The 17,757-nt window shown below is 43.0% G+C and overlaps 1 protein-coding gene across 3 annotated transcripts in view; it reads left to right on the forward strand.

The window, feature by feature from the left end:
* Positions 1-17,757, forward strand: part of plcg1 (phospholipase C, gamma 1) — a 190,946-nt gene that overhangs the window by 98,787 nt on the left and 74,402 nt on the right. For all 3 annotated transcript variants that reach the window (XM_072242980.1, XM_072242971.1, XM_072242988.1), the window contains 5 exons: positions 3,287-3,371; positions 4,693-4,776; positions 7,098-7,120; positions 15,949-16,021; positions 17,143-17,244. In XM_072242980.1, the coding sequence (XP_072099081.1) occupies positions 3,287-3,371; positions 4,693-4,776; positions 7,098-7,120; positions 15,949-16,021; positions 17,143-17,244 (367 nt within the window). The remainder of the gene's footprint in view (positions 1-3,286; positions 3,372-4,692; positions 4,777-7,097; positions 7,121-15,948; positions 16,022-17,142; positions 17,245-17,757) is intronic.

A 17,757-nucleotide genomic window follows, 5' to 3' on the forward strand; every position in this document is an offset into this window, starting at 1 on the left:
TTATCAGACTGTCTCAGTCGGTGGACTAGAACAGTTGTGCAAGGTCTATAAACCCATGAACACTACTTCACTATTCCACTTTTGCACTATCTCTCCATCACTCTCACTTTTGCATCTCTTCTCCATCTCTTTCTCTTACTCCATCTCTCTCTCTATTCATCTCCCTCTATCTCTCCACCTCTGTCTTTCTGTCACTCCATTTCTCCCTTTCTATCTCTCGATCTACTATATCTATGCATGAATAATTAAACAGTCACTCGTATGTTTTGCACTGCACTCTACCGCAAAACAACAAATTTCATTACATAGGTTAGTGATGATAAGCCGGATTCTGAATATGATTCTAATATGTCTGGGTGGAATGCTAAGTGAAAGCTTTTCACTTTATCTGAGTATACGTGGCAATAATAAATCAATAGATAACTAATTTCAAACCCAGTCTGAGCAACTGTAATATTTATAATATCTAAGAAAGCATGATGTTCAGTTGGCTTGGTCAGGTATCTGCACTCTTACTGGAAGGGCTGTTGTTGTAGCTTAGGTCTTCATTGATTCAGTGGGCTTTGCAGTGGTGGTGTTCCCGGGCTCCTGAACCATGTCCATCCTACTGGCCCACCACTGTGGAGTACCCATCATGCTTACAGCTTACGCACCCTTGAAGTTAAGTGATAGCAAACTTTTACTTGTGAAGAAATGGTGGGGCTTGATCCAGCCAAAACACAGGGACTGTACTCCCCAAGCTGAACTGATCTGAACTTAATGCACATCGTTGGGTCCAGTTGATAGGTGTATTGGCAATACCAACAAAGGCAAAACAACTGCTGCTAGTCTGCGACTGGTATACAGTTGTTATGCTTGCATGACCCACCCCCAGCTCCAAAAATAAATCCTTTATTCAATCCTTTGTTAGCAATTAGCAAACTTACAATCTTGAAGCGATGAAACTTAAGCGTACCTAAGTGTAATTGAGCATTATTGAGTGGTCAGCAAAAGCTATGTCGTCGGCCAGTCCCAAGCTACAAACTGCAATGAAATAAGAAAGAATACTTAACTTATTCCCTTTGCTTTCACCATACTCACATTCGTTTGACTAGGTACCATAATAAATGGGTCAAAGGTTCATTTAGTATCAAAGCAAGTATTCATATACAACTCAGAAATTTGTATTCTCCAGACAGCCATGAAACAAAGAAAGAACATGAAATTCGTTGAGGGAGAAACATCAACCCGCCCCCCCCCCCAATGTACAAAAATGAAGGGCATTCAGAACTTCATCCTCCCCCAAAACCCCCCTGCCCCTGCAGAAAAGAAACAGGAACATCAGCCCCCAAAAAACAACCCCTCCCCCACACAAAAAAACTAACAGAACATAACAGAACAACCACCCTCCCCACGCACAACAAAACAGAAAAGGAACAGGTAATTTAAAAAAACACAATATAACAACCATAAGACCAGTAGACCATTCATACCATTGAGTCTACTCCACTATTCAATCATGGGCTGATCCAATTCTTCCAGTCATCCCCACTCCCCTGCCTTCACCCCATACTCTTTGATGCCCTGGCTAATCAAGAACCTCTCTATCTCTGTCTTAAATACACCCAATAACTTGGCCTCCACAACTGCTTATGGCAACAAATTCCACAGACTTACCACCCTCTGACTAAAGTAATTTCTCCGCATGTCAGTTCTAAAAGGATGCCCTTCAATCCTGAAGTCATGCCCTCTTGTCCTAGAATCCCCTACCATGGGAAATAAATTTGCCATATCTAACCTGTTCAGGCCTTTTAACATTCGGAATGTTTCTATGAGATCCCCCCTCATTCTCCAGAGCACCAGGGAATACAGCCTAAGAGCTGCCAGACATTCCTCATATGGTAACCCTTTCATTCCTGAAACCATTCTTGTGAATCTTTTCTGAACCCTTTCCAACATCAGTATATCCTTTCTAAAATAAGGAGCCCAAAACTGCACACAATACTCCAGGTGTGGTCTCATGAGTGCCTTATAAGTCTGAAATAAGTCCACGATCCAGAAATACAATAATTCAATCCATAATCCAATCCAGACCATGATACTGTCCTACGATATCACTGACATTCATCGAAAGAGAGACACCACATGAGGCAGAGAGGCCTATCCACCTGCTACAGCGAGCCACACAGCAATAGGCTGCTCACAGACTCCTCCACAGCAATCAAAGGCAGGCAGTCAACACTGAAACTCTTACTCGCCTTCTGCATTTGCCTCGATGTCTCAATCTTCCTCTACGCTTTAATCGGCAAAATGCAGCTGAACATCGGCCTGCGCCCTGTCTCAAAGTTTCTTCACATCGAGGCCATCCGAGTACGTGTTCATTTCCCTGAATCTTCTCAGAGTCAGCAAAGTGCTGGATCACTTGAACCATCCCCAAACTGAAAATCACAGGCTTTAACCATCCCAGAAACACATTTAAGGTGAAAAACAAACATAAAAGAAGTTTAAAAAAAATACATTATTGTTTGCTATCTGGATGATGTCAACTGAGGGAGCGTTGTATGCTGGCGCCATCTTGACAATGTTAACGGTAAATGCGCAACAAATAATACAATGCAGCTAGAGAAGAGATGCATGGCTGCTAGTAACAGTGTGTCTTGACCCAAATGGTCGACTATTTATTTTCCTCCAATCAAGGCCCACATACAATACAGACCATAATTGCCCCCAAATGTTGTGACTGTCAACTAAAACTACTGGAGAGTCATGCAGCTGGGTGTATAAAAGCCATTATTTGGCAGACTCAAGCTGGCAGCATTTGGAGTCACTCTGGAGAGAGGCTCTCTGACACATTACATCACACTTTTATATGCTAAAGATCCAAGTTAAAAGTAGGACAACTTCTTTAGTTACAGTGCATTCACAGTACTTCCTTTGAGTTAAATATAATTTTCAAACACCAAGATCTTCACACCAACACTCCTCCAGACATCCTAGACTGAATGTTAAACACTGCTGTCTCTGAGCTTCATTCATACATATGCAGACATCTGAGGTGAATGGGGTGTTCATTGCATTCATGCATATGCAGACTTCTCAGGTCAATCAGGTGTTTCGTGAGAGAGGAAAAAGAAAACCATGCATTATATAATGTTGCAGAGAAATTGCAGAGTGGGTAGACAAATAATTGGGGGATCAAGAGATCATCATTTGGCACAGGAGAGCTCCATTTCAGTGTCTTATTGCATGCTGCAAATCACAAAGCAGGAAAAACTCTGAGGATTATTGGACATTTTTCTTTTTATAGGGTCACTGTGAAGGATTTGAAGAACATGCTGTCTCAAGTTAATTACCGGGTGCCCAATATGAAATTTCTGCGGGAAAAAATCACGGTAATTTAATTCTTCTTGAATTCAATTTATTCAGCAGAATAAAATTTTCATCTTGCATGCTTATCAGATGTAAATACATGTTAAACAATGCTAATGTACTGAATAATATACATACTTGTGAATATGCTAAAGACTGTCATTGCACATGTTTATAAGCTGTACGGTATAATATTACACATGATATTATATGGTGTTGACAGAAATAACTGAGACATCAAAGCACTTACAAAAACTTGAAAATATGCTTTTTGCTTATCTAATTTCAAACTTTTACTTGTAATGTACTGCAGATGGAAACTGCATATGTCCCTTCTGTCTCAATTTTGTTACTCTGTTGCAAAGTCTCTTTGAGATATACCTACTCTGAGGGAGATTTCCTCCTCTCTTTGGGACTTCTGTGAGACTTCTCTGCTGCTCTGCAGATGTTCAGCTGTGTGCTCACCCAGACTTGCTTCAACAACCACGTGTCCATCCTGGGCACTTGACTTTGTCATCATCTTGTGCCATGTGGCTAACTACTGGTACAGAGTCTTCACCCCCCCCCCCCACACATACATATATACACACACACACACACTTTCTCCCTTATTCCACCAGCCCCACCATTTCTTCCCTTTCTCCTCTCCCACTCCCTCCATCTGCCAACATCTACTCTTTCCTCCCCCCCACCTTCCTTCCTTCCCATTATTCCATGATCTGCAATCCTCTCCTATCAGATCCCATCTTCTTCAGCCCTTTATCTGTTAGCTCCACCTACCACCTCCCAGCTACTGGAATCAGTCCCATTCACTCCTCTCCTACCTGCCTACCTTCCCCATCTCCCATCAACTGCCAGCTCTCACTCCACCCCTTCCTCCCCCTCTCTTTTTCTACTGGCTGTCTCCCCAACCCACCGCTTTTCCAGCCCCGACGAAGGGTCTTAATCTGAAAAGCCAACAGTCCACTTCCCTCCAGAGACACAGCCTGACTCACTGACTTCCTCCAGCATTCTATATCTGTTGCTGTGGATTTCCAGCATCTGTACAATCTCTGGTGTCTCCACACTCTTGATCCAGTGTCTCCCATTCAAATCAAAATCACCATTAGTCCTCAGTATAACTCTGAAATGGTCAACATTTCAGGAAGCATCATTGTAATAAAATCCAACTGTTCGCTTGGTTGTGACCGCTTTTCTGTTCTATACCAGGATCAGGAACTTGGTGAGAGCTATGGGAGCTTCCAGTTTCCCCATCTGACCAGTAAACTGGCTTATCTTTAGTGTTGGTGGAAGTGGTTAATGACCCAAATGTAGTCCGTCATTAACATCTTTTCCTGCTCTCAGGATATGGAACTACGGAGTGGAGATGTCACGTACTGCCAGTTCGCTCAGCTCTATCGTAGCTTGATGTACGACGCTCAGAAAAATGTGAGTAATAGAAATAGTGCAAGGTTTCAAAGAGAAGGACGTGGTTATGACATCCATGGCTTTGATGGTTGAGCTGTGGTCACTTTGGTTATGTAGAGAACTATAATAAATATTTCCTGGAGAAATTTAAAATTATGACTGCACTGTCTCCTCTAAGCTGCGCGGCTGTGCAGTAACTGATATGCTCCACACACATAGACTCTGTTACTCTAATTGGATGCAGCTGGAAAAAGTTTGCAAAACGTGGAAGGTTTTTGTTGTTGCTACAATTACAGGGAAAGTGCAGGGAGGTGATATAGTGCAAGGACCGTGAGAGGGTTGATAGTGAGGTCAAGAATTTGTGTGAGATGGCATATAGTGAGAAATTTGTCTAGAGCATAATGAGCAACAGAAACAAAATGCTGGAGGAGCTCAGCAGTTCGGGCAGCATCTATGGAGGTGGATCAAGAATCAAGACCTTTCATCAGCCCTGACCTGCTGGGTTCCTCCAGCATTTTGTATGTTTTACTCTGGAATTCCAGCTTCTCTTGTGTTTGTGGAGAATAATGGTTGTGGCATTGCTGATTAACAGGACTCTGAGAACTTGTCAATCATAATTTATTTACTTGTGCACAATGGGATCAGTTCAACCCCTCTAAAGTTCTTACTCAGAATTGCCAAATCTTATCCCATAGAAACTTTGTGGACTTTTAAATCCTGTTATTTGCATACTTAAGTACCAATCATTATACTTACAGAACAGTGCAAAAGTCTTAGGCACACATATATAGTTAGGGTGCCTCAGAATTTAGCACAGTAAAGTATTTGTTAATGTGTAGTGGAGAGTGAGTTTGTAAATCTGGCGGGAGCAAAGGATGTTGGGAATGGCAAGGATGGGCGACGCAGGTGCAGTATGGGACAGGTGGCAGAGAAGGAGTGTCAGGGCCAGAGTGTGGTGCGGGTGCAAACACACCCAGCCCTGAGACACCAGGCAAAGTAATTTGATTCCAAACAATTGGTTTATTGATCTTCACAAAATGTCTCTCTGGTGCTTCCCACTCCCTCCCCTCTCCCTTCCTCTCTCCCTTCCCCTCTCCCCAAGCATGATTCCCCTCTCCCTGCCGCCTTATCACTCTCAGTCCACAATAGGGACCCATATCAGAATCAGATTTATCATCACTCACGTAGGTCAAGAAATTTGTTTTGTTTTAACAGCAGGAGTATAGTGCAATATATAAAGTTAATACAGTACTGTGCAAAAGTCTTAGCACCCTATTGATATACATGTGCTTGAGACTTTTGCACAGTACCGTGTTTCAGGTGTATATAACGAGTAAGTCAATCAGTTAAGGACCAATAATATTTGAGAATGAGTAAAATTCCTGTCCAATAACTAGTAAGTGCCGCTAGGCTTTCTTTTGTTAGCATCTTTATCTTGGCTGGGGTGTGTCTGGTGGCCACGTTCAGCCAACGAGACTGTACCATGTCTGCACATTGTTTCTACCAGCACGCCATCTTAACCCTTGCCTTGCCACAACTTCCACAATTGACATGGACTGCAAGGGCCAAGTGATATATTTTTGCAGTGTAGTTTTTTTAAATCATTGCTTTCAGGTGGAGAGAGGAATGCAGGTAGACTTGGGAGATGAACAGATGGTGTTCTGGTCGGCGGCTGGTTTACATGCTGTGCCTGTGTTGCAACTGCGCTCCTAATAAGATTTCTCTTAGGGTTGGGTTTGAGCAAGAGGTTCATAAGAATGATCATGGGAATGAAAAGGTTCATGTATGAGGAGTGTATGAGGAAATGAAGGGGGATTCCTTTGCAACCTGTCAAATATTGAAAGGTCTAGTGGAGAGGATGTTTCCAATAGTTGGTAACCTAGGACCAGAGGGCACAGCCTCAGAATAGAAGGATATCCCTTTAGAACAGAAATGAAGAGGAATTTTTTTTGGAAGAGGGTGGTGAATCTGAGGAAATATTTCCACAGATGGCTGTGGAGGCCAAGTCATTGGGCATATTTAAGGCAGAGGTTGGTAGGTTCTTCATTCATAAGGGGGTCAAAGGTTACAGGCAGAAGGCAGGAGAGTGGATTTGAGAGGGATAATAAATCAGCCATGATGGAATGGTGAAGCAGAGTTGATGAGACAAATGGCCTAATTTGCTCCTGAATCTTATGGTGTAGGGGAAAGTTTTTTGCAGAGGGGTAATGGTGTACTGTGCTCAGTATACAGGCCAGCTGGACTCTTGCTACGTTGTTGACACTACGGGCAAGGAGAGAATTTTTTTATATGTATGGACAGAGACCCTTGTTTCTGATTCTGTTTTGTTTCTCCTTTGGCAGATGGACATCCCTTTTCTTCAAAGGTAAGTTGACAAAGTCTTTGGATGTAGTTTGGCGAGCCTTGGTGACATGTAGCACCCTTTCATGCTTGCTGAAATAATGTGAATTACTTTGATCCTACACCTTCAGCTGTCATAGAACTTTGGACATCCAACCCAGTAATTTTAAATCATCTGAAGGTTTCAGATTCAGATTCAGTTTAATATATATTTCAAAGCTCAAAGTTATTTTATTAACAAAATGCATATGTCACCTGATACAACCCTGAGATTCATTTTCCTGGGGGCATATCCAATAAATCTATAGAATAATAACCACAACAGAATCAATTAAAGACCGCACCAACTAGGCCATTCAACCAGAGTGCAGATGACAATGAACTGTTCAAGTACAAGAAGAAATAAATAATAGTAATAACTAAATAAGCAAGAAATATCAAGAACATGAGATGAAGAGTCCTTGCAAGGGATTTCATTGGTTGTGGGAACGTTTCAATGATGAGGTGAGTGAAGTTATCCCCTTTGGATCAGGAGCCTGATGGTTGAGGGGTAGTAACTGTTCTTGAACCTGGTGTTGAGAGTCCTGAGGCTCCTGTACTTTCTTCCTGGTGGCAGCAGAGAGAAGAGAGCATGACCTGGGTGGTGGGGGTCCCTGATGATGGATGCTGCTTTCCTGTGACAGTGCTCCGTGTAGATGAAAACACAACAGCTAAATGCACCGCTTGCATTAACAACCAACACGCCTCAGGATGTGTTCAGGGCAGCTCACAAGTGCCGCCACGCATTCTGGCGCTAACGTACAGTGAGTAGCATACTCAGAATGTTCAGCAGAACAGCACAGAACACAACAAGCAATAAAACAACTGCAGCAAAACAAGCCCCTTCCTCCCTCCCACAGTCCCAACCCACCCACACAGACAGGCAATTCTCCAGCCCCAGCACATGCCATCCATGTGGAATTAAAAAACAAATGCTACCTACTACATCAAGGCTTCATGAGTTTAGAGTACAAAGAATTTTTTTTTTTAATTAAGAAAAACAAGATCCTTCCAGCCTTCTAGACTGTGAGGCCCACAAGCACAGAACCCTCAAGTGTGCAAGAAAAGGTCTCCACCGAACACCATCTTGATTTAAGGGTTCCACAAATTGCCTTCAGTCTCTGAGCATCAAGCTAATGATCTGTATCCTCGGACAAAGAAGTACTTTCTATTATTCAATCCAGGCCTGTCATAATTTTATGCACCTCTTGACCCATTCCATTCTAGAGGGAGAACCCCTGCCTGGTTCACCTTTACCCACGCTCAGAGTTCTGCACCTCCGGCAACGATCTTCTGCATGCTACCTGCTGTGTTGTGGCTTGAATTGTGCACAGTACTCTGCCACGATCGACTCACTGTCCTTCAGCCAGTGAAGGAAACTAACCTGGCTGAGAGAGACTTTAATGTGCGTTGTGTGTATTTACTGGCAGCTTGTGGCATTGTAGGTACCACCACTGACAGTAACTGCCCATGTTCCCCAGCTCTTTGCATGGAATAGTGACTTCTGACTGGCTAAACATTTAAAGTCATAGATTAATACAGCCCTTTGGCCCATCTAGTCCAGTGGTCCCCAGCCACCGGGCCGCGGACCGGTACCGGGCCGCAGAGCATGCGCTACTGGGCCGCGAGGAGGCGATATGATTGGCGATATGAGTCAACTGCGCCTTTCCTCATTCCCTGTCACGGCCACTGATCAGCCATTACGCATGCGAGGTCATGACCCGCGTGTCATCCGTGTCAGGGCGGGAAGGCGATCAACTCCTCAAGCTTGCAGATGACGACGGGCTGAAAAGTATGTTTGACATAACATCTCTGTCGACATTCTGGGTCAAAGTCAAGGCTAAATATCCTGAGATAGCCACGAAAGCACTGAAAACGTTGCTTCCATTTCCAACATTTTTCTGCGAAGCGGAGTTTTCTGCGATGAATGCAACGAAAGCTAAATTGCGGAATAGACTGGACATCAGGAACCCCCTTCGAGTATCGATGTCTCCCATTACCCCTCGATAGGACGGTGTTGTTGCAGGGAAACAAGCTCAGGGCTCCCACTGATTCAGCGATATTGGTGTGTTGCAATGATTTTATATATTCATACGGGGAAAATATGTGCTGTGCGTTTAATATCCAAATGTTACTTAAAATGTTATAATGCTATTGACTTATAAGTGACCTATATAACCGTATAACAATTACAGCACGGAAACAGGCCATCTCGGCCCTTCTAGTCCGTGCCGAACGCTACTCTCATCTAGTCCCACTGACCTGCACTCAGCCCATAACCCTCCATTCCTTTCCTGTCCATATACCTGTCCAATTTTTCTTTAAATGATCATATCGAACCTGCTTCTGCCACTTCTACTGGAAGTTTGTTCAACACTTCAAGCTCCCCTGATAATTGACTTATCATTATATTCATGCGAGGAAAATATGTGCTCTGTGTTTAATATTAAATTCGTTAGATAAACCCTTTTAGAAACAAAATTGAGTGTATTACCCACTTATCACCTATATTCCGGTCATGATTAACACCCACCCCCACGAACAGAATCGCCAAAAAGGATTTGCTTGGTGGGGGAGAGATCGGCGGGTAACGACGCGCATGCGCACTGGTGCCGCGCAAGGCTTCATGGTCATTGTAGTCTTTTGGGTAAACAACGCATTTGACTGCTACTCTTGTCCGTTGGCAACCCTACCCGCCCCCCCGGTCAGCCGGTCCGCAGTGCGAAAAAGCTTGGGGACCCCTGATCTAGTCCATGGAAGCCTGGTCATCTGTCTAGCCCCATCTACCTACAGCAGGGCTATAGCCCTCCTTAACCTTCTCATCCGTGTACCTACCCAAACTTCTCTAAAATGTTGAAATCGAACCCGTATCCACCAGCTCTGGTGGCAGCTCATTCCAATCTCACACCACTCTCTGGGTGAAGAAGTTCCCCCTCAGGGTCCCCTTAAATATTTAACTTTTCACCCAAAAAATGCTTCTTCACAATTGTGTGCATGCTACGTTGGTGCTGGAAGCAAAATAGCAACACTTGTGGGCTGCCTCCAGCGAATATTATTGATTTATTCAGCGATACAGTGTGGAGTAAGCACTTCTGGGCCTTCAAGACCCAGAACCCCCTGACAAACCCAATTAACTCAAACCCAATCATGGACAATTTACAGTTTTGGACTGTGGGGTGAAACCGGAGGACCCCAGGAAAGCCCACACATTCCACGGGGGAGGACGTACAGCCTCATTACAGAACTGTGCCAGAATTGAACTCCAAACTCCGGATTGCCCCCGAACTGTAAAAGCGTCACACTGGCCGCCATGCTACCATGGCGCCCACATCCTCGTAGAGTATTGACAGGTGATACACACAAAGCATATCGCTACGTGTTTCGATGTGAAAATGACAAATAAAACGAACCCTTATCTTTGAAATACTTAAGACATACTTCCTCTTACTCAACTCATTTGTCATTTCCAATGTTTGAAGTGTGGTGTCTATGTGGTGGTAGTTAATAGTGTTATTTCTATCCCACTTCTGGCAACATATTGTGTTCGTTATTGAGGGATAGTGCAGAGCACAACAGGATGCCGGCATGTAGGGTATTCAACTAAGCTTCATTGATAACCCTGCTTGTACAGTTGTGTTGGTGCATGGCCAAGTGGTTAAGGCGTTCGTCTAGTGATTTGAAGGTCGCTAGTTTGAGCCTTGGCTGAGGCAGCGTGTTCTGTCCTTGAGCAAGGCACTTAATCACACAGTGCTCTGCGACGACACCAGTGCCAAGCTGTATGGGTCCTAATGCCCTTCCCTTGGACAACATCGGTGGCATGGAGAGGGGAAACTTGCAGCATGGGCAACTGCCGGTCTTCCATACAACCAACTATCCAAGGCACAAATCCATGGTCTCATGAGACTAACAAATGCCTATAAAGAAAACAGTATGTGAACTCCTCCCATTTTGGCGTGATTAATAATTGGCATAGGAATAGCTCTCAGGGTTAACAATAAAGTTCAGTTGAGTGTCCTGCATGCTGGTGTCCTGGTGTGCTCTGGACTATCCCTCAATAACGAACACACAGTCTATGGCAGGAAACAGGCTGACCACAGAGCATTATCTAACAAGCTGTAAAGGATACAGAGGAATGGTCTCATTGAGTTGTCTCAAATCACGAGGGCCAAAAACAGGGTGAATGTGCACAGGGAAGACAAAACTCATGATTGTATACTGCATATGTACTTTGAATTTTTGAATCCTTGTTCCATTGACAGGGAATCTGAAGCTAGAAGCATAGCTCAAGGCTTGAGAAGAAAGATTTAAAAGTGGCATGAGGGACAATTCTTTCACAGTATAAGAAACTTACCATATGAAGTAGTTGAGTGAGTTACAATAACAATATTAAAAATAAACATTTTGGTAAGTTGAAAGTACATTTGTTATCAAAGTATATATGCAGTGTGCAGCCCTGAGGTTTGTCTCACCACAGACAGCCACAAAGAAAGGAAACCATGGAACCTATTCAAAGTAAAACATCAAGCCCAGTGTCCAAAAAAAATTAAATCACGCAAATGGCAAAACAAAAACAAATGAAAAACACAGAATATAAAACGTCAACCTGCAAGAGTCATGGAAAGAGTCCAGGCATATTCAGTTTCAGTTCAGTTCAATCTTGTGCTGTATCATTTGTTACCTGTAAGCTGCCCCGATCTAAGTCATGAATAGAGCGATATCAGGGGATATGTGTCAAATGCAGGCAGATGTAACCAGCTTAGATGGGCTCCTTGGTCGGTGTGGATGAATTTGGCCAATTAGCCTGATTCTGTCCTGACTCCAAGGTCATTGTAATAAGATCAAGTGAGTTATTGCCGAGAGTGGCCGTTGTATCCTGTGCTTAAGCTTCTGTCAGAATAGCAGTTAAATCTGGACATGAATGTTGGTCATTTGAATGCTCAGGTTGTTAGGCGAATAGCAAACAGTATTTAATCGGATCTTAATTGGGGGTGGGATGGTAGCGTAGCGGTTAGCACAACACTTTACACTGTACCAGCGACCCGGGTTCAATTCCCGCTGCTGCCTCCTCGTGACCGTGAAGGCTTCCTCCCACAGTCCAAAGGCATACAGGTTGGTAGGTTAGTTGGTCATTGTAAATTGTTCTGTGATTAGGCTAAGATTAAATCGGGGGTTGCTGGGTAGCACTGCTTGAAGGGCTGGAAGGGCCTAGTCCATACTTTATCTCAGTCAATAAATTAATGAATTTATTAGGTGTGTAAGGCTAATTGATCTTCCTGCAATAATCGGGGCTTTAAGTGTAATAAGTGTTATTTAAGTGTAATTGCGTTTAGAGACATGGGGTTATAAAACACGGGAAGGTGCAACATTTCAAATCGGAAATAGAATCAGGTTTATTATCACTGGCATATATCATGAAATTTGTTAACTGAGCAGCAGCAATACATGATAAATACAGAAAAAAATGAATTACAGTAAGTGTATTTATGTATATTAAATGGTTAAATTAAAAATAGTAGTGCAAAAACAAAAATAATAAAAGTGAGGTAGTGTTCATGGGTTCAATGTCCATTTAGAAATTGGATGGCAAAGGGGAAGAAACTGTTCTCGAATCGTTGAGAGTGTGCCTTCAGGCTTCTGTACCTCTTTCCTGATGGTAGCAATGAGAAGAGGGCATGTCCTGGGTAATGAGGATCCTTAATAATGGATACTTCCTTTCTGAGGTTTAAGGTGAACATGAGGGGAAATTTCTTCACTCTGGGTGGGTAGTGTGTGGAACGAGCTGGCAGCGGAAGTGATCTATGCCGGTTTGATTTCAGTATTCAGTAGAGGGTATGAAGGAGTATGGTCATGGAGGTGTGTGGTCATGGAGGAGCATGGTCATGAAGGAGTATGGTCATGGAGGTGTGTGGGTGGAGGTTGATTAGACTAGGCAGAGTGTTAGTTCAGCATGTACTAGGAGGGCCTGTTTGTATTCTGTAGTGCTGGATGACTCTAAATAGAATTTTCATCATACCTCAAGCCTACCGATCATTAAGTACGCATTAATTAATAATGCCTTTTCCCAGCACTTAGTCCATTACCTTCTATGCCCTGGAGTTTGCTGTGTCCATAGAACAGTACAGCGTCGTATGGGCCCTTCAGCAAACAATGCTGTGCCATGATCAATGCAACTCTTCCCTCCTACATGGCCAATAACCCTCCATTTTTCTTTCATCCATGTGCCTCTCTAAGAGTCTCTTAGACATCCCTAATGTATCAGCCTCTACTACCACCTCCAACAGATCATTCCAGGCGCATACCACTCTGTGTAGAAAACCTGTCTCCACCCACTTGTCTTCTTTAAACATTTCTCCACTCACTTGAGAAGGATGTGCTCTGGTATTGCCCCTTGCTGCCCTGGAAACATAGTGTTGGCTGCCCACTCTATCTGTGCCTGTTATAAACCTCTACTATCAAGTTGCCTTTCATCTTGCTACACTCCAAAGAGAAAAGCCCTAGCTCACTCAAACTATCTTCATAAGACGTGCTGTCCAATCCATGTAGCATCCTGGTAAGTCTCCTTTGCACCCTCTCGAAAGCTTCCACATCCATCCTATAATGAGGTGACCAGAACTGAACACAATACTCCCAAGTGTGGTCCAGCCAGAGTTTTATGGAGCTGCAATGCTACCTTGCAGCTCTTGAACTCAATCTCCCATCTAATGAGGACTAACACTTAATACACCTCATTAACCACCCTCTCAGCTTGTTCCTAGATATTTCCTAAATGTTGTAGTTCCAGTTATTTCAGTAGTAATTGCAAATGGTCAGCGATATTTTCCCCATTCGTCAGATACGCGGTGGAACAGTGCTCTTCAACAGTCTATCTTTTTTGTCTGCCAGTAAAGCCACAAGCCTTGGAACTAAATACAGGGACGTGATCAGTAGCTCAAGGGCTCCAGTAAAGTGGTAGCCTTGGAGCCTGGCTTGGAAAACCTTGCCCAAGCATTGCCCCCACACAAATGAACTTGAAAATCATAGCTACCTTCTCCAAGGGTGACAAGAATCTCCCGACTTACATAAAGCTTGATATACTTTTCAGGTTATTGCTTTAGGCAGTGATTTTGCATTGCTGCTCTCCCACCCTAGAATGTTTCTTGTGACTCTAAATTAAATTTGCCACGCTTATTATTTTTATTTAATCTTATTTTGAGATACTGAGTGGAACAGGCCCTTTCAGCCCAGTGGGCCACATCGCCCAGCAACCCTCTGATCTAACCCTCGCCTAATCACAGGACAATGTACAATGACCAATTAACCTACCATGTATATACCAGGTATGTCTTTGGACTGTGGGAGGAAACCAGAGCACCCAGAGGAAACCCATGCAGTCATGGGAGGAACGTACAAACTCTTTACAGACAGTGCTGGAATTGAACTCCAAACTCTGGAATGCCCTGACCTGTAATAGCGTCACGCTAACCGCTACGCTACTGTGGCACCCTTACTATGATCACTTTTTTTTCATTTTCATTTTTAAAATATTTTATTGATATATAATCTTCTACAGCTATAAAATACAAAAGTTTTACAAGTTAGTATATAATTAATAAAGCTGAAGAAAAACTTATGCTAATGAAAAAAAAATTTATGTAAGAAAAAGAAGGAAAAAAGAGAACCCCAACTAACTAAAAAAAAACCCTCTAACTACAAAAGAAAAAAAAAACATTAGGAACCAACTCCCGAAGCAATACGTCTTACAATCATCTATATATATATAAAAGAAGAAAAAACAACAACTGCCAAATCACATTTATATAACATAAAATTGGAAGAAACCATATAAATTAATTCAAATTAAATGATAATATAACCTTCTCTCAAAATCGAATCGGGGATCAAAAGTTCTACTTATAATTTTTTCCAAACTAAGGCATATCATCACTTGGGAAAACCATTGAATTAGTGTAGGGGCAGAAGTATCTTTCCACTTCAATAACATGGCTCTTCTTGCCAACAACGTAACAATGCTTTTCTTTAAATCCCAAGTGTCCTTGTTCCTTAATGCTCAGTTTCCCTTTAAAGTTTATGTGGCAATAAGTTCATAGTTCCCTCTTTACCCTTTATCCACTTTATTGGCATTTCTAAAATCATTATGTATTTATATATTGTTTATTATTAAAGAAATAATTGTTCATTGTTAAGTAATTTATATATAATTTATTAGAGTCATTGGATCATACATGGGTATAACTGTATGGTAAGAGCTAGAGGATTTAGTTGTAATCGGAGGAAGAACTTATTTTCAGCCAGAGAATGGCTAGAATCTAGCGCACCATCTTGGGAAGATGGTACTCTCATGTTTGTGAAGCATTTAGATTAGAGATTCCCAACCCTTTAGATGCCATGGACCCCTGCCATTAACCAAGGGGTCCGTGGATCCCAGGTTGGGGGCTCCTGATTTAGATGAACTCTTGAAGCGTCATGGCATAGATGGGTACAGGATGAGTGCTGGAAAATCAGATTAATGTAGGTCAGGGGAGAATGATGAAGCCATTTCAAGGAGCCAAATGGCCAAATTCGGCTCCTGTTCCTTATGTTTATATTGTATGCTCTGAATAGCATTTTGTTTGCTTAGTTTTGGTTACGTGTGGATGAGATCCATCATCTGCAGCAGGAGTTCCCAATCTGACGTCCACGGATGGGTCCTGCTAATGGTAGGGGTCCATGGCACAAAAAAGATTGGGAACTCCTGCTCCAATCCTTCACCAGTTGCCTAGACTCAACCCAGGCTCATTTCCATGGTTAACAACCTGTGACCTTTCTGCTTAACAGGAGCTGTGATAAACTGGAACTTAGCAAAGTCTCCCTACAAGACTTCCAGCAATTTCTGCTGGAATACCAAAAGGTAAGTGAAACCACTCACCCCTTCCCCTTGGCAAAGTTTCTTTTTAAATGATTTATTTATTGTGAGCCTGCCAATATTGCCCATCCTCTAACTTCCTTTGAAAACTGGTGGTGAGCCACCACCTTGGACTGTCACGGTCCGTGCACAGATGCTCTGATACAGAGAAAGAGCTTGTTAGATTATTTCAGAGGGCAGCCACATTCCTGTTGGCCTGGAGTCACATAGAAGTCAGCCTAGACAATACTGTTTGATCTTCTCCCTTAGTAGAAGTTTAATTCCACAAGGTGAGCGCTTCAGGCAATCCGGTTGTTACATTTTCAGTTATTCTTGACATCACCTTATTACTTATTACTAACCAGTCGGAAGCTGTCGCCTCCCCTTCGAAAGGGCGGCACAATAGCGTAGCAGTTGGGGTAATGCTATTACAGATGCAGTGAACCAGGTTCGATTCCTGCTGCTCTCTGTAAGCAGTTTGTGTGTTTTCCCTGCGACCGTGTGGGTGCTCCGGTTGGGCTAGAAGAGCCTGATACTGTGCTGTATCTCTAAATAATAAGTTCAGAATTAATCTTATATTTTATGTTTTTATTTTGGATAGGGAAGGAGCTTAAAAGCTAATGTAAACTCAAAGTGTGTGGATGAGTGCATACGTTTACCTGTTGGGGGTTGGGGAGTCGAAGAAGAGCACAACTCAGAAACAGGCACTTTGGCCCATCTAGTCTGTGCTGAACCAGTTAAACTGACTAGTACCATTGACCTGAACCCAGACCACACTCTTATGACCCCCCTTAAATTTTTCACCTTTCACCCTTAACCCATGTAGTCCCACACAACCTCAGTGGAAAAAGTCTGCTTGCAGTTACCCTGTCCATTGGAAGGGGGATTTCTGCTATTAACCCACTTCCTTCTGCTGTGAAGAAGGGTGGTGGTAGATGATAGGCAGGGAGAAGCTGTCTCCATGTGGAAATAAGACCAAATCAATCTGATACCTTCTGTTGTCATCTACCAGAGTACTTTTCATAGTCTTGAATTCTGTCTCAGTAATTACTGCTCACTCAACTAAACATTCAGTAATTCACCATTCATAACCTTCATCCTTCTGACCTTCTGTTTCCGTTGTCCAGGAACTGTGGGCGACAGATATTCAGCGGGTACGAGAATTCATGTTCAATTACCTCCGAGATCCTCTTCGGGAGATTGAGGATCCCTTCTTCTACCTCGATGAAGTAAGATTATCCTCACACTGTGAAGCACAGCCTATTGTCAAGGGAGTTGGTTTCTCAATCACGTACTGACCTAACAATCAGGTCAAGAAGCATCTGCGGGGGCGAATTGTCGAAGTTTGGGGTCAGAACCCTGGATCAGGACTGAGAGTGGAGAGATACATAGAGGGGTGTGTTAAGACAGGATATTGAGGTAATTAGTGGATTGAGGATGGGTATAAAATAACATAGTGGAAGGGTGGGTTGGAGATGTGAGACAGAGGCATTCGTATCTTGGCATTGAAAGATTGTTTTATCTTGTACTACCTCAATGCTCTGGGTAAAAAATTTGACCTGTATGAACAGTATGCAAGACAAGCTTTTCATTGTGCCTCTGTACATGTGACAATAATAAACCAACTCCACATCCAAAACCTTGTTGAACTTGAGGGGGTATCCTGTTGACTGTGTGAAATTCTCAAAGGAGGGGTCAGAAAGGATCCAGTATAATTTCATTCCCAGCATCCGTCTCTGTCC

This window comes from Mobula birostris, chromosome 2 (genome assembly GCF_030028105.1).
Source record: "Mobula birostris isolate sMobBir1 chromosome 2, sMobBir1.hap1, whole genome shotgun sequence".
In the NCBI taxonomy this organism is placed as follows: domain Eukaryota; kingdom Metazoa; phylum Chordata; class Chondrichthyes; order Myliobatiformes; family Myliobatidae; genus Mobula; species Mobula birostris.